The 23,039-nt window shown below is 46.5% G+C and overlaps 1 protein-coding gene across 1 annotated transcript; it reads left to right on the top strand.

Annotated features, from left to right (window-relative positions):
• Window positions 1–1,297: 1,297 nt before the first annotated feature.
• On the top strand, window positions 1,298–21,203 carry ccdc135 (coiled-coil domain containing 135; the record flags this gene model as incomplete). Its single annotated transcript, XM_079502368.1, has 18 exons — window positions 1,298–1,380; window positions 1,906–2,080; window positions 2,887–3,012; window positions 4,097–4,291; window positions 4,541–4,684; window positions 10,941–11,159; window positions 12,064–12,186; window positions 12,445–12,517; window positions 12,625–12,753; window positions 13,087–13,215; window positions 14,319–14,542; window positions 14,952–15,167; window positions 15,463–15,963; window positions 17,578–17,688; window positions 18,573–18,683; window positions 19,942–20,136; window positions 20,832–20,971; window positions 21,119–21,203. The coding sequence occupies 18 exons, from the start codon at window positions 1,298–1,300 to the stop codon at window positions 21,201–21,203; spliced, it is 2,979 nt and encodes a 992-aa protein (XP_079358494.1).
• Between the last annotated feature and the right edge of the window lie 1,836 nt (window positions 21,204–23,039).

The following is a 23,039-nucleotide window of genomic DNA, read 5'->3' as shown; positions in this document are numbered from 1 at the left end:
GAAATAGGTCACCAAAACTTTGCTGAATATTATGTAGGCCTATAGTCAAACTATGAGTCGAACTAACTAACTGAATTGTGCATGAAGACGATGGACCCATCCAAAATCACATAACCTATTTAGTTTGCCAAATTACTTTTTAGAATGTCCGAAAGCTTAATTACTACAGTATACTAAATACTATTATTGGAGATGCATACTGAATTCAGGCTATGTAGGCTCTACGCCACCAGATGGCGTGCTTTCCTTTCCCGTCCTTGTCTGAAGTGAAACCCTACCGTTGTGCTTGTACCAAACAGGTTGAAAACATAGGTTGAAAATAGTACCATGAATCATGACGATTATGATGAGGGCGTGTTTTCTCCTAAAGTAAACACAGTGACCAAAGCACGCTGCTGATTGGTTGGTTTTTAGCTTTTAGGGGAGGGCTTCCGGTGAAAATCTGGGAAATGCATGCATGAATAAAATAGCTGCAATAACGGCAGTGACCACTGGCCAGCAGGTGTTTCTTTAGCTTTTACCCAGTAGTTCTTCGTCTCCTTGGAAACCGACTAGCCATTCACAGCGCGGTCGTCCCTGCGGCCTGTGGGATTTTAGCTTCCGTTACCATGGACACAGAGTATCAACAACGCTCTGCACATTTATCCTCACAAGGTAAACAAACAGCACGTCTCTCACCCAATACTTTTACACTTGTATGTATTATTAATTGGTATTATTTAGTAGTGTTTCTACTTTCTATTCTGTATGTAGCCTATTATTCATTGTTATTATTTTTTGTGTTTCTTTTCTGTCTATAAAGTAGTAGATGGAATGTTGGAATCCTTGGCAGAGTCTGTCGAAGGTCATGAGGGAGAGTCAGAGAACGACTATGAGTTGTCTGAACTGCAAGACACTCTCTGCAGCATCAATCTTAGTCCTGAGCTTCAACTGTAAGGAGGCGGAGCACGCACGCACGCACGCACACACGCACACACGCACACACACACACATGCACACACACTGCCTAGATATTGCAATTATTGATTTGCGAGTTTGCGACCTTAGTTTTGACTGATACCTGTCCATTCAAACTCTAGACGGGCCCGTCCCAAAGTTATTTGAGCAGCCGGCGAAAACTAGAGTTCTCAACAGGCCCGAAATTTAAGGCCCGGCCTTACCTGGGCCCTCATCAAACCCTGTACACCCCAGACACTGGGGATGGAGATCTAAGGGCTTCCACCCTTAGATCTCCATATATGGAGCTTACCTGTTCTGAGATTCCATATGTTGATCTGACCCCCCGTGCCAAAGCACCATGCAGCACTCGCCAAGAGGTCTGCCGTCACCCAGGCGGATGTGTGCACGCGACCTCACCCTCAGAGCCTCTTACTGGTCTATGTACAGCTTATACAGCTTTATACCCTGTATATCATGTATAACGTTATAACGATATTTTTTTAAATCTTTAGGCTTACCAATATTATTCATATCTTAATTTCTGTTATTTAAGCTCAACTGGTAGCTTCTACCTTCCAGCACATCATGTATGTAACTAATCTGGTTTCTTATTGAAATATTTGCTTTCTGTATTTATTTTATTTTACCATATTGTTGTTATTATGTACATATGTGCAAATAAACTAACCTAAACTAAACTAACAATGCAATGTGACATAGCTCTGCTTACTCAATTCTGGACTGTTTTATTATATTTTTGACACTTGCTTTGGCAATGTAAACGTATGTTTTCTCATGCCAATCATTTTAATTGAATTGAATTGTAATGAGTTCTGAGGCAATGGCTACTGTTAAAAAAAACCCCGATATATCTTCTCCAACACTGATGAGACCTAAACATTGTATGAAATGTGCTATCAAGTCGACTTGATCGATTGATTTGATTGGTGTTATCTACCCAAATAGCCTTGACTGGACAAAGGAACTGGACCTGTCTCAATGCCCCCCCTCCTACAAGGAAAACGCAACTCGAGAGAATCATCTGTTGACTATCTCTGACAACTTCCGATGTCAGTACACAAACATCTACCCAGACCGCAAGCCTTTACTGCTCTGCCCCCTCAACGAGTGTGGGGTTATGGTAAATAGCCCAAGCACACATGGATATAAACGCACACCATCATATTGTTTCTGACTTTTCTAGTGCATCAACTCTATTATTTTTTCCCTTACCCTTCTCACTGTGTACAGTACACACGGTAAATGATTCTGTGAAGATTTAACTGAGAGTTTAATAATTTACTTAAATGACCAATTACAAGATCCGTGTTTATACAGTTGAACGAGCATTGACGATTTTACCGTGCAGTATCAGCTCTCTTGCATTCATTGATGCACTCCACCCTCTGAAACCACTTTCTGCTGCATGTCCATTTTAATGCCATTCTTCCTTTTGTTCTCCAGTAAAAAAATATATTTTACGCTCTCTATTAGCTATCTATAAATGCACCATGTCTCTGTACGTCTGTACGTCTGTAATCCACGTAACTCGAGAACCGTTTTCCCCACCGACTTCGAACACGCACTCCACACCCTCACAGGGAGTGCAGTGCCCGGTGTTGTGTCGGTCGGACCCACGGTTGTCCAGAACCGCCACAAAAGGCCTCTGCCCGGGATCACCCCTATATCTCCTCTGGAGTCTTCTATAAAACTAAACTAAACTAATCTCCATATATGGAGCTGGCCTGTTCTGACATCACAACACTTCATAGTTGGGCATGCCTGACACAGAACTCCATAGGAATAAAGGGACACACTTGCATCGTTCCAAGTAGGCCAGTGCCCAACTGGCAGCGCTCTATGTTGTATCAAATAACCCACATTATATACATGTCTTTCTCAACGTCTCTCCCTTTGACATCTCCTCCTGTTTATGTGTTATTGTAGAAGTTTGTGTCTACCACCCTGCAGCCCACGCTGTTGCCCTACTCAGAGCTCTACGGTTGGAAGGGCTGTGCCTCCTTTGTGGCTGACTGCCTGTCCTTGGAACCTCTGAAGTCTTCTATAGACCTGGTGAGAACCTCTTTACAATACTTTATTTAGATTCTTTTCAAGACACAACACAACAATACAAGACAGAAATAAGCTTAACATACAAGACAGACACGCACGCACGCACGCACGCACGCACGCACGCACGCACGCACGCACGCACACACACACACACACACACACACACACACACACAAAAGGAAAAACAAGGGGACACATGGGTGGAATCGATGACCATCAGAGAACAGGGATAGTTATAGAGAGATGCACGGTTGCACCATAGCAGCCAGATATAATGCAGAACATAAACTCAACTATTGCCAGGAATAGCATCCACATTTTTTGCAACTTAACTTGTGTATTCTGTCCGTCATGACGGCTTTGTTCCAGCTTAGCAAACGGAGAGTATCTCGTTGAGCCATCTCTTGAAACATGGAGAAGTTGGAGACTTCCAGTTTATCAATATCATTTTTTTGGCAGCAACCATATCTGCCATAAGCATCTGTTTTAGGTGGGAAGGGAGGGAAACCAAATATTGCGTGACAGCAGGTCGGTTCTGGACCCCCGCTGGTCTGACACAATTCCCTCTTGGCACAAACTATCCCATGGTCATCGGTGACACACATGCCAAGTCTTAAGTCTTAGTTAATCAGTTGGACAATGCCAGAACAGATTCAATGTCCCAATTGGCATTAGTTTGTGCAGGTCTCTGGAGTTCTGTCTCCCATACGTGTTCAATTGTGGTGAGATCTGATGACTGCATATAGGCCACAGCATATGATTTACACCACATATATACAATATAAACATCATAAAGCATAAAGTAGTGAATAAAGTTAGTTTTTTGATTGATTTAATATTGTTTATTAGACATGTAGAAACAGTCAGAGTACAGTCAAACATTCAGTCCAAAAGGGATAGTGCCAAAAAAAAGGTCCTTGCGGCCTAATCAATGTGAGTGTGTGTGTGTGTGTGTGTGTGTGTGTGTGTGTGTGTGTGTGTGTGTGTGTGTGTGTGTGTGTGTGTGTGTGTGTGTGTGTGTGTGTGTGTGTGTGTGTGTGCGTGCGTGCGTGGTGTGCGCGTCACTGTGTTTCTTTGCTGTAAGCCCACATACCTATTCTCCCCTACATGGGTGTTACGGAGCCGGAGGGGCACGTGTTTGGACTTCTCCACCCTGCTGTGCAGCCTGCTTTTAGGTGCTGGCTACAATGCCTATTGTGTCAATGGCTATGCGGTTAAAGAGATGTGCCTGCTCAACCAGAGCATGCAGGACTGCCCCATTCTGGTCACAGAGATCACGGTCAGTGTTGTTTGAGTCGGTGGCATAGAATGTGTGTTATTATCAATGTATGTCAATTGTCAAGTTCTCCTAGCAATGTGTGTGTGTGTGTGTGTGTGTGTGTGTGTGTGTGTGTGTGTGTGTGTGTGTGTGTGTGTGTGTGTGTGTGTGTGTGTGTGTGTGTGTGTGTGTGTGGGTGTGTGTGTGCGTGCGTGATACGCATGGAAATATTATGCAAATTGTTTGCAGGATACTATTTCTGACATGAAGCCACCCAAAGAGGAGAAAGGGTACAGTGTGAGGCCACCCAGAGAGTTGAGGAGCAGCTTTGAGAGGAGACAGGAGCAGAAGAAACAAGAGGAGGTGCACGCTGCGATGCTTGAAGAGCAACACGAGGCTCGGCGACTACAGGAGGTAATGTTATTGTGCTGTAAACACAGTGACCTATTTTAACAAATAAAATACATTTTCACTATGTATTTTTTACTCGTCATATATAATTATAGCTGTCAAAGCTATAGCAGGGACAATTCAATTCAATTTCAATTCAAAGGAGCTTTATTGGCATGAGAAATCATATGTTTGTTTGTTTTATTGTATTTATAGTTGGATGGGGTACACAGAGCTATGTCACATTGCATTGTTATATACATGTTATTATACAGGGTATAAAGCTTTTTGAAACGAATAGCACCAATCTTTTACAGTCATTTTGAGACAAACGGCAGCATTTTCCCTCAAAACTATTTAAATGAAAGAAAAAAGCCTAAAATTTAAAATGTTTTTACAGTACATTTTCTCAGTCTCAGTTAGAACAAAGACCTAGAATATGATTGACAGATACTTCATCATCATAACCTTTATTTCAACTCGGAGTACAGTTGAGGGGCAGGCCCTCATTTTCAATGTAGCCAAGATACAATAGAATAATCAACAGAAATGACATTCACATACACCAGCATCAAAATAGGAAGTACATGAATCAGAAACCACTCAAAGATGGACCCACAGATGGAAGTGTAACCCACAGTGTTACGGGCCTCTCTACACACCCTTGGACTCTGCGTTGTGTTTCTAGTATTATGATCTTGGGTGTTGTGCGGAGAGAAGGGACACTGGACACAGCGGTTCTGGATCGTGGTTGAGACCGGTTCATTTATTTGCTGATTCAGTTCACAGGTTCTGCTGCTGGTAATGGCTGTAGTAGGTGATTCCACTCTTTTCACATAGAAAGAAAAAACACAATCAGAGATGGCGCCCGTGGCTGCCTAGTTTCCTAAACTACGGTGGCCAGTGAGGGACAAAAAGGTGAGTTGCTGAACCCACAGGTGAAAGAACTTCAGTCAACAGTGACACCTGCTGACCAAAAGGCCACTACCTTACATCTACCCCTTCTTTAATTGATGGCGTCTCTGCCATCAGACCAACCAAAAACAAAAAGCACAAATGCCACCCATTAACCAAAACAGAGAGAGTGTGTGTGTGTGTGTGTGTGTGTGTGTGTGTGTGTGTGTGTGTGTGTGTGTGTGTGTGTGTGTGTGTGTGTGTGTGTGTGTGTTACATATGCCCTGCTGGTCCTGTTGCTTTGGCTCTCTGCCACACCTTCCTTCCCCTTTTTATCTTCTGCTGTTCCTCATCAGATCTCAAGACGTGAGACTCCAAGCAGAGTTTCTTTGGGGGCCGTCGATTTCTCGGTGGGTTCCTCCTTTGAGCATTGGGCCCTGGAATCGTGTTGGAAAGTGTATCCCCTCCATCACTCATTTGCTCAGGCTCCACCTCACTTTCCTCCATCCTTGTGTGTGCATCATGCCTGTTTGTCGTCTCTGGTAAAGGTACAGTGTCCTCCACCACTGCCTCTGTATCATCCATTTCACATTCCTCTTCTGTACCCGCCTCAGTCTCTCCTCCATCCTGCTCCATCATTTCCGCTGTATGGTCTCCCTCACAGTCCTCTTCCACATCTGACTCAGCATCCTCTCTCCTCACTTCACCAGCCTGCTCCACTGGAAGAAACATGCACTGCGTAAGAAGGTTACGGTGGACCACTCTCTCTGTTTCACCATCCTCCAGTCGTACCACATACACAGGGATATTGGGTTGCTTCTTCACCACAATGTATGGGCGTGACTCCCATTTGTCTCCCAGTTTCTGCCGTCCTTCCACATGACACTTTTTGACCAGGACTCTGTCTCCCGGGCTGAAGACTTGACTCTTTGCTTTCCGGTCGTAGTATTTCTTCTGCTGATCCTTCGCATGGTGAGAAGTCTGATTAGCCAGGGCATAGGCCTGTGACAGACTGTCATGCAGAGTTTGGACATACTCGCTGTATCCACCTTGCTCGTTGGTGGTAGGAAGCCCAAAGACCAGGTCGACTGGGAGCCGGGGGTGCCTACCGAACATCAGATAGTATGGCGTATATCCAGTCGAGTCGTGTCGTGTGCAGTTGTAGGCATGCGTCAGTGCATCCAAATGCTCATGCCAGCTGGGTTTCAAGTGAGGTTCCAGTGTTCCCAGCATGTTCATGAGGGTGCGGTTGAACCTTTCGGTGGTCCCATTACCCTGGGGGTGGTAGGGGGTGGTGCGGGTTTTAGTGATGCCAGTACACTTGCACAGCTCCTTCACAATAGCACTTTCAAAATTACGTCCTTGGTCTGCCATTCATTTAGCACAAAAACCAAACCGGCAGAAGAAGTTTCTCCACAGTACCTTCGCCACTGTGCTGGCCTTCTGGTCTTTAGTGGGGTAGGCCTGGGCGTAGCGGGAAAAGTGGTCCGTAACAACAAGCACATTTTCTATGCCACCCTTTGACTTCTCCAGCATCAAAAAGTCCACACACACCAGCTCCATGGGGGTACTGGTGTGAATACTGACCAGGGGAGCCCTGAGGCCTGCAGTTGGGGTCTTTCTGAGGCAGCACCTCTCACACTGCTCACACCAAGCCTTGGTTTCCTGGAACATCCTTGGCCAGTAGAATCTCTCCCTTATCATCTGCAACGTCCTCTCAAATCCCAAGTGCCCCGAGTCATCATGGAGAGCAGTCTTGACGGATGTACGCAGCCGCTCTGGCAGTACAAGCTGCTCCACTACTCCTCTCTGCCCGTCTTGTACACGGCGATACATGATACCATCCCGTATCACCAACCTCTTCCACTCTTTTAAGAGAAGGCACATTTGCCCACCACCACTGACCCTCTCACTGCGACCTGGTTTCTGGTTCAGGCTTTTAAAGTGTAGGACAGGGCCGATGCCTAGATCTTCCTTCTGGCCCGTACGTACCTCCTGTGTCGTCATGGCAGGCAATGACTCTGTCCCCACATCCATGTAGGGCTCACTGGGCTTGAGTAGCCGAGGTTCTTGGGGTTCCAGTGCCTCTGTGGTGGTGTTCCCACCCGGAGAGCTCTGTTGGTCTCGGGTGTGCTGGCTCTGTCCGTGGCAAAGTTCATCAGCCCTCACCCGCTGAGGACAGGTGTGCAGGACTTGTGTGACCTCTTGGTTGGACATACGGGAGAGTGCGTCAGCATTTGCATTATACTTTCCTCTTCTATACTGGACATCAAAGTCGAAAGCCGACAGTCGGGACACCCACCGCTGTCCCGTCGCATCCAGCTTCGCTGTGGACATCACATACTTGAGGGGGTTGTTGTCTGTCTGGACTGAGAATCTACGCCCATAGAGATGATCATAGAACTTATCTGTCACCGCCCACTTCAAAGCGAGGAACTCAAGTTTGTGGGCAGGATACCGGGTCTCTGCTGGGTTTAAGCCACGGCTGGCGTAGGCTATGACTCTCTCGCGTCCATCCTGAACTTGGACCAAGACAGCGCCAAGTCCTTCTCCAGACGCATCAGTTTGAAGCACAAAGGGCAGGCTGAAATCTGGATACCCCAGCACCGGAGCAGTTGTCAACTTCTCTTTCAGTGTCTGAAAAGCCTCCTCACACTCATCAGTCCACATAAAGGGTGGGTCCGGACCCAGGCCTTTCTTTCCCCCTCTCTTCTTCTTCCTAGGGTCACCGCTGGTGAGACGGTACAGGGCTGCAGCTGTCGCGGAATAGCCATTCACATACCTTCTGTAATATCCGGCTAGGCCCAAGAATTGGAGCACTTCCTTCTTATTTGTGGGCCTCACCCAGTCCTTAACCCTGCTGATTTTCTCTGGGTCTGTCCTGATGCCTTCTGCCGACACCAAGTGACCCAAATACTGCACCTCCTTTCTCACAAGCTGGCACTTAGAGGGCTTCAACTTCAAGCCATGCTCTTTGAGTCGATCAAACACGAGCTGCAATCTCTCCAGGTGTTCTTCAAAGGTTTTGGAGAAAATGATCAAGTCATCTAGGTAAATCAGGAGGTGAGTGAAGTTCAGATCCCCAAAGCAGCAAGTCATTAGTCTCTGGAAGGTGGACGGAGCGTTCTGTAGCCCAAAAGGCATTCTGTTGGCCTCAAACAGCCCCATGGGAGTGCTGAATGCTGTCTTGTGTTTGTCGCGCTCCACCACCTCCACCTGCCAGTAACCAGAAGTGAGGTCAAGGGTGGAGAAGTATTTTGCTTGCCCCAGGGCCTCCAGGGCCTCCTCAATTCTGGGTAGGGGGAACGCGTCTCTGGTGCTGTAGGAGTTCAGCTTTCGGTAGTCCACACAAAGCCTTAGCGACCCATCTTTCTTGGTTACGATCACAACTGGTGAAGCATACGGGCTCTTGCTAGGCCTGATGACCCCTTCTGACTCCATCTCCGTCAGCAACTTCCTCACATCTTGCCACGTGAAGGGGGAATCTTGCGGTATGGAAGTCGAAAGGGTGTAGAATCGACAAGGGGAATTTCATGTTGTATTGTTTTAGTGTGACCATAGTCCGTGGAATGCTGGGAGAACACACTGCCATTTTTCACCACCAGCTCTTCAAGGAGGGACCGCTGGTGCTCATTCTCCACTGCTGCTTCCCTGAGGTCCACCCCACCGCTTGCCACAACTTGATCCAGACTCAGGCAGGCCTCTTTGCTCTCATAGTTGTGACGTTTATCTGGCTTCCGGTCAGGGAACTCCACAACATTTTCCACCATGAGTGCATTGGCAAGATGTTTGTGTGGCATTATTGTGATAGCATTTTGGGACAGATTCATCACCCTAACAGGGGTGCAGCCTTTCTTCACATCGGTAAGGACTTTGGCAACCAAGAGGTCTTGGGGGAGACGCAGGAAAGGGTGACCTTCAATGAGGGCTGTGTAAGTCTTTCTTTGAGGGCCAGCCTTGACCCTACACTTCAAATCCATCTCTTTCCCCCCAGGGATAGTTATTTTACGGCCAGTGTACACGACAGGGCCCACCGTGTCATCTGTTCCATTATGTTCTGTGTTCTCAATTTCCAGTAGGGCGGTGTACCACTCTGAATGGTTTTGCTTGACCCGGTGCATGAACTGCTGGCCATAGGTTGCTTGGAGGTGACTCCTGGTGGCACGAATGACATTGGTACCTACAAGCAGAGGGACTGAGGAACGATAATCAGAATCAGGGACCACAAAAGCGGGCACAGCCTCAAACTCTCTCCCCAGCATTTTCAAGTTGATGTGCAGGACACCACAGTAGGGAACATTCTGGCCAGCCGCCCCCTCTATGGGAATTTTTGAAGAGTGTAGCTTTTGTTCCCGAAGGATGGGGTGGTTACGCCAGTAACTGTGGGTAATACTGGTGATCTGGGAGCCAGAGTCTATGAGTGCCTCGCATTTGATCCCATTGACTTCCACCTCCCCCTCATTCCTGGGACCCACTAGTGGGGTATCCTCTTCTCCATCATCAGTTCCGCTCACCTGTAATGGGGACGCTTGCTGCTTGCCCATAGTTGCCCCTGTAACCATGGGCTCTAGGCGTTTAAATGTTGTGTTGAGGGAGCTGTTTCCCCCTCCGCAGGGACCATAAGCTGGGATTGCGGAGGCCAGGACAGACTGGGATCTGGGAGAACTGCTCTGCAGACACGGGCGATATGGCCTGGTTTCCCACACCGGTAGCACGTAACACTGGAGCCCTGGACAGCAGGCCTTGGTGATGACTGGAATCTTGGTGGGGGGGCAGCAATTCTTGATTCAAGGTGAGCCAACTTGGCCATCTGTTGCTCTTGGCTTAGAGCCAATTTCTTCACGATCTCTGTCAACTCTGACAATTCTGAGGTCTGTTTAGTTATTTCTGTCTGCACATTTCTAGCGCGCTCTGGCGTGGCATCATGTACCTGGGCATATGCTTTCTTTTCCTTGTGCTGCGGCTGGAACTTCTTCGTTTCTTTCGCCAGATTTCTGAGCGTTGCTGAACCCACAGGTGAAAGAACTTCAGTCAACAGTGACACCTGCTGACCAAAAGGCCACTACCTTACAGAAGTGATCAGAGTTATAAGGACTTCTGGAGCTCCTTCCAAGCAGATGGAGCACTGACAGAGAATGCTGCCTTGCCTAGTTCTGCCTGAGCAAAAGGAACCCTGAGCATGAAGAAGTAATTCGAGCGAGTCTGGTAGATACTTGGCACTATGCAAAATGTGAACTGCTTTATAAGGAAGAAAACATCATAAAAGTTTCTACGCAATTTGTAATAAATAATAATGCATTTTCTGACCTTTTATCTCGACTCTTTCCCCTCCTTTCTCCCATTCCTTCACCTCTATCGGCCTTTCTTCCCCAACCCTTCCCATTAGGAGAGTGAAAGGCCCCCTCCAGACAACTTGCTGGGCCTGCGAGTCCACTGCTGGGTGCTGGTTCTAGCAGGGAGCCGGGATGTCCCAGATAACTTCTTCATTGACCCACTAACTGGGAAGAGCTACTCCACAGCTGATGAGCACTTTCTTGGCATAGAGAGCATCTGGAACCAGCACAACTACTGGGTCAACATGCAGGACTGCCGTTACGGCTGCAAGGTGGGAATAGAATAGACGGTTTCAATCTGAAAACTGTGTTGTTTTGCCGCAAATTTTCAACTATGGAAAATTCTATGATGATGGCTTGGCTTTTAAGCACGTCATTATCATCATCAGAGTATATTTCCCAGGTATTAACAGCTGTACATTTTCTACATTACAGCAAAAATGTTGGTCTGATCTATGATCCCTAGTGGTCAACAACAAACTTTACATTCATGATACAGTGTGAAGGTTGTAATTTTTCCCTCGACTTGATTTGCAGAGAAATGGCCACATATGGCATGAATGCTTTGTGTTAATACCAGTCAGACTCTATTCTGGTCAGTCTAGTACTGCTCATGGACTGGTCTCTTGTGGGCTGCTTGTGCAATGCATCAAGCATCTGATGCAGACAAGAGTCATGGCCACATCTGATGTGAACTGGAGGAGAGGGGCAACATTTTAAAAAGTTATGTGGTAGTTAATATTCATTATTCATTTGTCAAGTGTGAAAGTGGATCAGAAGTCAATAAGGTTAAGGAAACTGAAAAGAGCGTTTCTACACTTGATTGATTTTACCACTTGAGACCTAGCATTCTTTATCTGACATGTCATCACAATGTGTCGTGCTGCAACACGCTGTGAGCTTGTAGATCACGTATTTTAAGCAAATAGATTTGGTGTAGAGGGAAATTTTGGAGAGGGGCACCGGTCCATGGATGGACAAAGAAGTATAATACGGTGTGCGTGCGTGCGTGTTTGTGTGTTCGTATGATTATTGTACGTTTGTGTGTGTGTGTGTGTGTGTGTGTGTGTGTGTGTGTGTGTGTGTGTGTGTGTGTGTGTGTGTGTGTGTGTGTGTGTGTGTGTGTGTGTGTGTGTGTGTGTGTGTGTGTGTGTGTGTGTGTGTGTGTGTGTGTAGAATATGGTGTATAACCTGGGAGACACAGTCCTGTGGGAGTCCATGCTCTATGGCTCAGCCACCCAGATGCTGATGCTCAACACCAAGACAGAACCAGAGGTGGCTGGCATTGATGACGATGAGGTTTGTGAGTGTGTGTGTGAGTGTGTGTGTGTGTGTGTGTGTGTGTGTGTGTGTGTGTGTGTGTGTGTGTGTGTGTGCTGTGTGTGTGTGTGTGTGTGTGTGCGCATGTGCGTGCGTGCGTGCGTGCGTGCACCTTTCATTTATTCTTACGTGCTGGCCTCCTATACTGACCCAAAACAAAGTGTCAAAATGGGACTTTTCTGTAAATGCAAATCAGTTAACCGTGTACTAATCTGGACCCATGTGTTCTCTGTCAAGGATGAGGCTGAAGAGCCCAAGGTTTTTGAGATGCCCCAATCCTGGGTCAGCACAATCACCATCTCCAAGCCAGGTAGGAACCTACTGATGCTTGGTCGAGTACTATATCGTGTTTCTCTTCTAGGTCATTTTACTGTCCTGGCAACCAGTCCCGGTGTCTCATACAATTATGTCGTTTAGATATGGAGACGCGCTACCCAGGGGGAAGGAAAGTGACCCAGTACCGTAAAGCCAAACTGGAGAGATTTGCACCCCATCTGCTGCCAGATGGACTGGTCACACGTCTCACCACATACAAAGACTTGGAATGTGAGTCTGCAGTGACGTCTTACTTAAGGGATACCTAACCATAAACATGTTTGTCCACTTCTTTCTCTGCATTATTACTCTATCGCACAATGGTGCCGACAAAAACTGATCTACAAGCTAATAACGGATTGCAATTGTGTGTGTGTGTGTGTGTGTGTGTGTGTGTGTGTGTGCGTGCGTGCGTGCGTGCGTGACCGTGCGTGCGTGCGTGACCGTGTGCGTGACCGTGTGTGTGTCTGTGTGTGCATGCATGCATGTGTCTGTGTGTGTGTGCGTGCGTGCGTGCGTGCGTGCGTGCGTGCGTGCGTGCGTGCGTGCGTGCGTGCGTGACAGGCACCCAGACCAGCGTAATGAAGGAATGGTTCCAGAACAGACATGACCATCTGGAGGAGAGAGAGCTGAGACAGACGGACAACGTCACATTGGAACGTTTCAGACCCGGGCACAGCTTCTGTCTCAAATGTAACCATGACCATGACCATATGGACCCTGACCATGTCACTGTATGGGCTAAGATTATAACAAGTATAGCCTTGGTCCATATGTCGGTGTCGCATGGCGAATATATCAGACGTATGTGCTGTGAGCTTGTAGATCACCAATTTTTGCTGTACGATGATGACGTATAAATCAGTCTCGCACCACAATTCTTAAAATGTTACTGTCATTTACGGCCGGTTTAAAAAAAGAAAGGCATCATTTATACCCGCTGTCATTCCACACATGACACATTGTAGCCTAGTTAATGATATGAAAATGATTATTATTTATATTTATAGTGTGATACTGTACAATATTGATACTGTACAATTAGTATAATTGATTTGCATGCCCAATCTGCAATCAACATTCAATGTACTGACTGCTGAACAAAGCCTTGAAATTAAATTGAGGCAGGAATATGGATTTCTTTTAGTGATGCGCGATATAATCGGTAGCATAATGGAATGGGCCATATCGGTATCGGAACGGTCTCAAAATAATCCAGATTATTTGATCGGTTTTCACCAGCAAAAAACAATGAAAAATGCAAAAAATCATTAATGAGTTCAATCAAAAGTGTCTAGTACCTCTAGAAGAAAAGCCAAATTAAATATGATGTAAAATTAAAGATAAGTAAAAAATAAACTTTACATTTTTGTACATTTAATTTGTGTACTCATCTCCTTATATTATTATATTATATTATATTATTAACATGCTTTGGGCCTAGGCTTCTTTCCATTGTGGTCCTCTGTATAATAACGGAATCGGTCAGAATTGGTATCGGCAGATATGACCCTGCAAATAATCGGAGATCGGATATCGGTCATAATTTCATAATCGTACACCCTTAGAATTTTTGTTTGAGAATGAGAATCGTTATCACATGCCATAGAGAAGATTCTTGAAGAATTTTGATTAGGCTACTTAAAATATAATTGTCATTACACCTGCAATGATGACAATGAAACAAATTTGGTGAATATTATTCACCAAATGCTGGACGGCCAGGCAGACCTTCCAACCTGTAAATCACAACGACTGTTGGTGCGTTTGTTGGTTTGTTTCACTGTCGAGTTCAGCCCACAGGTATGTGACCATGACTCCGGAGACCGAGCGTGAGATGGAGTTCTGCGGGCGTGTGCGTGCAGACGGGCTGGTGCGGCGCGCGGAGCAGTCAGGGGAGATGACGGAGACCTTCGAGGACAGGGACGACTTCCTCTACCACCGCCATGTTGTGTTCGGCCGTCGTGTCACAATCATAGAACCTGGAGAGACCCTCAGTCATGGTAATCGACCCATACAGGTACTGGTATAGTAATACCTTTTGAATTCATCACATTTCTAAATTATATGTGATTTTGTGTTCAGTATCTCGCTAGTCGCTACATTAAAAATGAGGGCCTGCCTCTCAGTCTCAACTGAGTTGAAATAAAGACAACTGTAGTCTGTATATTTTAGTTTTCCCAGTAGTCATGGTAGGCTATTCTGTGTGTGTGTGTGTGTGTGTGTGTGTGTGTGTGTGTGTGTGTGTGTGTGTGTGTGTGTGTGTGTGTGTGTGTGTGTGTGTGTGTGTGTGTGTGTGTGTGTGTGTGTGCGTGCGTGCGTGCGTGCGTGCGTGAGTGCGTGCGTGCGTGCGTATATGGATGCATGTTGGCATGCATTATGTGTGCATGTATGCATGCATACATGCGTATGTCTGGACATGCAAGTAGAAGGTGATAGAAAGATTCCATAGGAACAGGTGTAGGCCGGCCAGTGAAGATGTGGCAGAGAGGGTGTTCCTTGTGGCTGGTGAGCGCATCGAGGTGACCTACCACCTGGAAGACGAACGCATCATCCCCGCATGGAGGAACTTTATCAAACTGCCAGAGGCTGCAGACACTAAGAGTGCCCACACGTTCACACCTAGTATGGTCACCAGCTACCAGGTGCACTGCACACACGCACACGCGCACGCACGCAGTCGCACGCACGCACGCACGCACGCACGCACGCACACGCGCACGCACACACACACACACACACACACACACACACACACACACACACACACACACACACACACACACACACACAATTTACAATTTAGGCATTTAGCAGACGCTCTTAATCCAGAGCAATTTACATTAAGCAATAACAAAAGCATGGCATACATCACATATATAAAAAGTAGTTATCATGAATCATGTTACGGTGTGTATCAAAATGGAACCTTAACCTCAGGCGGACGGCCTGGAGGGTGGACCAGGACTGAGCAGGAGACATCTGGTGGGCGACCTGGGGGTAGAGACGAGACAGAGGAGGCACAGTCTGGAGGGCGGCCGGGAGGCCAAGATGAGAGGGTGGAGGAGTAATCTGGAGGACGGCCAGGAGGCCGAGATGAGACAGCAGAGGCACCATCCAGAGGATGGCCGGGGGGTCGGAATGAGGCAGCAGGGGCGTCATCTGGAGGATGACGTTGGGGCCGAGATGAAGCAGGGATGCCATCAGGAGGACGGCCCGGAGGCCACTCAGACCCCCAAGACTGCACAGGAGAGGGGTCTGGAGAATGACCAGACGGTGCCACCCAGGAGGCCGGCGAAGTCTGCAGGACCGCCCAGGATGAACGTCGCTGCAGCTGGAGGCGACGCCACAGGGGATGCTGCCAGCTCTGGACACAAGGCTGCAGACAGAGTTCTTGGCAGCCTGGGCACTGGGGCGCTGAATTGCGGAGCCTCAGTGGAAGCAAGCTAGAGGTCCTCAGAGAGCTGCAGCGGCGGTACTTCGGAGGAGAGCTGCAGCGCCGAAACCTCGGAGGGGAGCTGCAGCGGCGAAGTCTCGGAGGAGAGCTGCAGCGGCGAAACCTCGGAGGAGAGCTGCAGCGTCGAAATTTCGGAGGGGAGCTGCAGCGGCGAAGTCTCGGAGGAGACCAGCAGCGGCGAAGTCTCGGAGGAGAGCTGCAGCGGCGAAACCTCGGAGGAGAGCTGCAGCGGCGATACCTCGGAGGAGAGCTGCAGCGGCGAAACCTCGGAGGAGAGCTGCAGCGGCGATACCTCGGAGGAGAGCTGCAGCGGCGAAACCTCGGAGGAGAGCTGCAGCGGCGAAACCTCGGAGGAGGAGAGCTGCAGCGGTGATACCTCAGAGGTGAGCTGCAGCGGTGAGACCTCGAAGGAGGAGTGCTGCAGCGGGGAATCCTCAGAGGAGAGCTGCAGCGGAGAAGCCTCAGAGGAGAGCTGCAGCGGAGAAGCCCCCGAGGTGAGCTGCAGTGGAGAAGCCTCGGAGGTGAGCTGCAGTGGAGACTCCTGGTGGTATAGGGAGCCATGGCGACCACACCTTCTCCTGGCATGCCCGCGGCTGGGCTAGCTTGGTGGCCAGGCGACCCAGGGGGACACCTCCCCGCTTGTTGAAACTACGGGGACCCCCACCTGCCAGGCGGGTGCCATAAAAAGGATTTTGGGCATGCAGTTGTGCTGAATCAACAGGATTGAGGCAGGCAATAGCTGGAGATGGGGGATGGGTGCTAGCAGGCTGGTTGCTAGTCAATTGGGGGCTAGCAGGCCTGGGCTCCCGATGAACTGAAACAGGGTGAGTACGTAGCTGCTTAGGGGGCTCATGACAGGCAGGCTGAAGGGCCACAAAACCAAGCCTAGGTGACTGCTGAGCTGGCTGGGAAGCAACACGAATAGAACTAGACTGCATAAAGTCTCTGAGCCTTCCTTTGACAATATCAAGGTGGGGAACAAAATGACTCACCCAAGGCCTTTCACTGAACCACTGCTGCTGTGTCGAAATCTCTAATTTAAGTTTTGCATAATGGTCGGGTGTAGAGGACATGAAGCGAGCAACCACCCGATCAAACTCTGCCACTTTCCTCTGAAAAAGCTGTCGCTCTGCTGGGTTCATTCTGGCTAGAGTATACTGTTACGGTGTTTATCAAAATGGAACCCAAATGCAGGCAACACAGGCAGAGTAAGTTCAACAAGTTTAATAGCGATCAAAACCAAGGGAAAAGGCTTACATCGAAGTACAGCAATGTATAAATGCTACTTGACTTGACACATACACACGCACATACAGCAATTAGCATTGTCGTGTAAATCATAGCCGTGTGTGTGTGTGTGTGTGTGTGTGTGTGTGTGTGTGTGTGTGTGTGCGCGCGTGTGTGCATGCATGCGTGCGTGCGGCCGTGTGTGTGTGTGTGTGTGCGTGTGTGTGCGTGCGTGTGTGCGTGCGTGTGTGTGTGTGTGTGCGTGTGTGTGCGTGCGTGCGTGCGTGCGTGTGTGCGTGCGTGTGTGTGTGTGTGTGCGCGTGTGGCCGTGTGTGTGTGTGTGTGTGTGTGTGTGTACTACTGTACTGTAGGTGGAGCCATTTGAAAAGCCTCCAAAGAACTTGTACCTGTTTGAGATGCTGGTGGCTCTGATGAAGGAAGAGGAGAAGGTTATTGTTGGGATCAAAGGATCCGAGGAAGAGGTGCCCAATCCTCATTATCATTTTTTTCCCCTTCTTTTTTTAACCACGCACGCACGCACGCACGCACGCATGCACGCACGCACGCACAAACGCACACACGCACGCACACACACACACACACACACACACACACACACACACACACACACACACACACACACACACACGATACACATGTGTGTCATATGAATGCATGAATGGATGAATAGTTTATGTCGGTGCTTTTCAGTTACATGGTAGAATATTTCAGTTGTATTTACATAATAAGAGGTTGCACCGAAAAGGTGTAGGCTGAAGCCGAGGCTTATTTTATATATGGGTGCATGCACATGTGTGTATATGTGTACTATTGGTCGTTGTTGTCTCTGTTAAATGCAGAGCGACTTCACTGTTTTAGCTGATAACTAGATCTTGTCTGTTTTAAATTTCAATTATCTGTTTTTATTGTATACATTTTTGTGTGGACCCCAGGAAGACTAGCGACTAATGTTTTAAACATTATGTTATAATTTAGCTATTGAAAAATAGCAGATCTACAAGCTCATAGCGCGCCACCGAGTGGCGCGCTACGAGCTTGTAGATCTGCTATTTTTGAAAAATCGTGAAAATATTTATTTCAGAAAACTGGAGGATTTAGAAGATTTTTTTAAAATGTTGAGGTCAGGCCTAACAAAGCCTGTCACACTTAGGGGCTGCCTTCACGAGGACGTCGCGGGCTGTTCCCCGCCTAAGTTTTGTGAACGATATAAAACTTTACTGCGTCTACATTGCGGTTATGTTAATTATGTACGACGTCCACTCGAGACCGGTAAACTGCTTCGTTTTCAAGATACGTCCTCGTCTGTACAGGCCCTAAAGTAATCAGTGCGCAACTATGTGTGCAGGTGAGAACCATCCTGTCTTCCAGACAACAGGAGGAACGTGGCATTGAGCTCCACATTTCTATTTACGACACAGCCCGCAATGCCAAGGTCCGTCTCCACAGAGAGAATATGGTGAGAGGCGTGCACACACACACACAGGATGCACGCACGCACGCACGCAGGCAGGCAGGCACGCACGCACGCACACACGCACGCACGCACACACACACACACACACACACACACACACACACACACACACACACACACACACACACACACAGTTATTTTGTTGATTATTTAATCCATTTAGACCTGAGTTAAAAACATTCACTTTGAAAGAATATATATTCAAAGATTTGCGCCACATTTTTACGATTTTTCAAAAATAGCAGACTGCTATTTTTGAAAGATCTGAGCAGCTTGTAGATCTGCTATTTTTCAATAGCTAAAGTATAACATAATGCTTGAAACACCAAAAGGGGTTCCCGCCCAAAATGGGTTGATTGGTTGATATTTCTGCCAATCATACCCCCTGAACATTCCTAATAAATGTTTTAGACTCTGAATATTTGATTGTTTGTTCATCAAAGTCCCGGTGTGTAAGGGCCTTTAACTCTTTCCATTCCCATGACGCCTTTTCACGGCTAAAAGTATCAATCTGTGCCCTTGACGACTTTCACGACTTTCTGTAATTTTTTGGGTACAGACGACCCTCGATTATACTAACCATAGGCGGGTGTTGTTTCCGTAGGAGACGAGTTAATTCCGCGAAGGGGGGGGCGATCCAAAAATGTTCCCTCCATTCAATCCTAACCACAATCTTTTTTTTTCTTTTTTTTTTGAAAAACCCATTGCAACCCATTTTTTTTCACCCAATAATAAGTAATAGTAATCCTGGGCGCTACACTTCCTCTGCCAACCTGGGGGGGGAGCGGACTGACCTCATGCTTCCTTCTATGCATGAGGAGTCCAAGCTGCTTCTTTTCATCTGACAGGGGGGAGTTTCCCCGACCGGACGTAGCACGTGGAAGGAGGTAGTTTAGGGGGAGGTAGTTTAGAGACCATCCATGCTTCGATTGGCAATTAGGCGATATTTGTACCTCAATGAAAAATCTTCGCTGCCCCACTGTTAGCATATTAGCGTTTCTAGCAGCACCGAAGGAACTCCAGACTGCAGGCTCAAAGATGGCTCAAAGATGAGTTTCTGTGCGAGCTCTTGCGCTTCCATGGTGTTCAAGTGCAGAGAGAGCTGGGCACGGAACGCAACTATGTACGGCACGGCAAGAGTTTTAAATTTGTTCTGTCCCTTCTCTCTCTCTCTCTCTCTCTCTCTCTCCCTCTCTCTCTCTCTCTCTCTCTCTCTCTCTCTCTCTCTCTCTCTCTGGAGGAGCCACTGGCTGCAGAAGAGCGTGAGCGGCAGAAGGAGAAGGAGCTGGACATCCTGGCTCCTCTCCTCGCCCAGCTCGGTGATCCAGAGACTCTGAGACGACAGACCGCCGTGCAGCTCCGCTTAGACTGTCTGGCCAGTCTCAAACAGAGACTGATACAGAATGCAAACTTCATACAGGCACGCTTTGAAAAGGTACAGGTTCATGATACATTTGATGTACACAAATATAATCCAATGTAGTCTATTATTAATCTGGGAACACATCTGCAAAACAAAGGGAAAACAGCACCCTCTTGACGTGAGTCAACAGTCGAGAGTTTTTCTTTTTTTTGTATATATCTTTGGGGCTTTTTATGCATTTATTGATAGGTAGACAGTAGTGTGACAGGAAATGGGGAGAGAGAGATGGGGAGTGACACGCAGCAAAGGTCGTTGGGATTGGGACTCGAACCCGCGACATAGGTGCCCGGACCGCTAGGCCAGCCCGGGCTGAGACTAGCCTATTATTAATCCAGTATAGTATAGTATAGTATAGTATAGTATAGTATAGTATAGTATAGTATAGTATAGTAGGCTATAGTATACCAGTAAGACGCCCTGAGGGCGAGAGTCGTGCTGAAGCTACAGGTCTGGGAATGCCCATGTATGGACCTTTTTTGAGTGGTGCAACCACTCCTATACTGTAGGTCTACACCCATAGCTGTCTAGTGTAGCTATGGGTGTTCCTGGTCGCAATAAATACCTGTGTAGTGTGTAGTACATTTAGTTAGGCGTGTCTCCAACATAATAGGCCACATAATGAGTGTGGTTTACAAGAAATCAAATCAACCACTCCTAGCATTATTTATGTTCTAGGTCAGGACAATTACTTTTAAATCTCTCTCTAGGAGACCCAGGAACTGCAGCTCAAACAGCAATGGTACCAGCAGAACCAGCTGACCATGACCAAAGAGGATGAGGATCACTATTTAAAGTACTGCTCTGAGGCCATGTTCAGAATACACGTCTTCAAGCTACGCCTCAGCAGGTACACACACATGCGCACGCACGCATGCACGCACGCACGCACGCACTATAATTTACATAATATGCTTCTAATATTATTTTTAATTTAATATAATTTTAAAGGTATGTAATATTACACAAAGCAGTCTCAGCATGTCCTGTTTTGCAGACACAAGGACACGGCTCCTCAGAAGTACCTGGCTCTTGACGAGAAGCTGAGACGAGACCCTCGTTTGGCCCCTCACCTGCTTTGAGGATGCATTTTACATACAATAATGTGAAGAAGAAAACTTATTTCTTACAGTATTTAACCTGAACCTGGAGGCCCCCAAAATCTGTCCAAATTTATGTAAAAATAGTAGTAAGTAGTTTTTGCAGTGGTTCCCAAACTAGAGATTAGACGTTTGCCCGGGACCCAAACTTGTGAAAACAGCAGATCTATAAGCTCACGTGTTGCTTCGTGCCACGTTGCAAGCTTGTAGATCGGCTATTATCACTACTTCTTAATGATTCCTATTTTTTTATTTATGCTATTTCTTAGATTTGTTTGTTTGTTTTAAAATGTTAACTGTGCTGTCTTCTATGTATGTGGGGAGGGGGGAGGGCTGTGGACGGGTGGTCTGTGTATTTTGTGAAAATTTTAAAATAAAAACAAAATATTAAAGAAAATAATGTATAAACTTATTGAAATATTCTTTCAATTTCAAAATTATCTTTTAAATGTAGGAAAATAAAATAGGATTTTTACTCAAGTCGTGGCACATAAAAATTGGTCTGTGACCCACAAATATTTGGGAACCAGTGCTCTACAGTGCATGTGTTTGGCACTCCATCCAGTAGTCTACTACACATACTTATGAAATAAAGTCATAGTTTGACAGTACTGGCAGTTTTGAATTCTGTGTTAGGAAACAGGACATATAATATTATGTAACCTAACTATTCTAATATGGCAGAATGATTGGTAAACTTGATACATTGGTAGGTTTGCACATCATTCACCTCAACACCAGAAGGCTCTTTCACAAGATAGACAAAATTAGATTACTGTCCAAATCAAATAAGGCTAGGTTATTTAGTTTTATGGAAACATGGCTGGACAGCTCTATAAATGATGCAGAAATCTAATTAGAAATGTACAGTCATTAGGAAAGATAGGAACTAAACCACAAATGAAGCGATGTCTATAAGATCAGAAATAGGTTTCAATGTTAAATCTGATCACATTGAGAACGTACAGTGTATAGCTGAACATATTGCCAAAAACCGAAACCCATTTTAACCAGAGCCTGCTATAGACCAAAACATGTTTTATTAACTTTTAGAAGAAACCTGCACAAACTCGTACACACACATACGCACACGCACACACAGCCAATCTTAGCCAATCAGGATGAAATATGAAAAATCTGACATGATCCATTAGTGTGATGAGTTTTTGCCTTTTTTTGCCTTAGACAATGGAGGCTAAAGGCCTATTCATAGTCTGGATTTTCGGTGACCACCGGAGCTGTAATAACGTGGAGCGGTGGTGAGTAAAAACAGAGAGAAGGGCTGGGGAGAGCGGTGGTTTGCTCTTCACCGCGGCTCAGTGACGTCATGTTGTAGTTCGGTGGTCACCTCACCACCGAAAATATTAGACTATGAATAACGCTTAACAGGTATATTGTATTAGTTTTGACTATGAATCAATGTGAATTTTCAATTTTGTATGTCTGTACCTGTTCTTTCTCATGTAAAATAAAAAAGTTATTAAAAAAAAAAAGTAGAGAAAGAAAGATAGGTAATTACAGAAAAACATGTCTTGGCTAGCAACCTCCAGGCAAGAGCGCATGAAAACAAACGGCATACTATAAGCATGATTATTGTGAGTCAATATGGAGTCTGTTATAAGCACTGGAGTTTGAATGTTGTACTATGCGCATGGTTTTGCTTTTGGTTTTCAGATAAAATAAACGTTTTCTTTCCCACTCCCTGTTGGTTATTTCAGGGGACTAAATATTTATCCATGTTTATTTTCCAGTAGGCTTTTCTTTCTGAGATTGACTAACTATGTCAGTTGTATAGTCTTGCAACAATGTCCTTTGGGA

This window comes from Electrona antarctica (genome assembly GCF_951216825.1).
Source record: "Electrona antarctica genome assembly, chromosome: 5".
Taxonomy (NCBI): Eukaryota; Metazoa; Chordata; class Actinopteri; order Myctophiformes; family Myctophidae; genus Electrona; species Electrona antarctica.
This window is presented reverse-complemented; position numbering and strand designations above follow the sequence as displayed.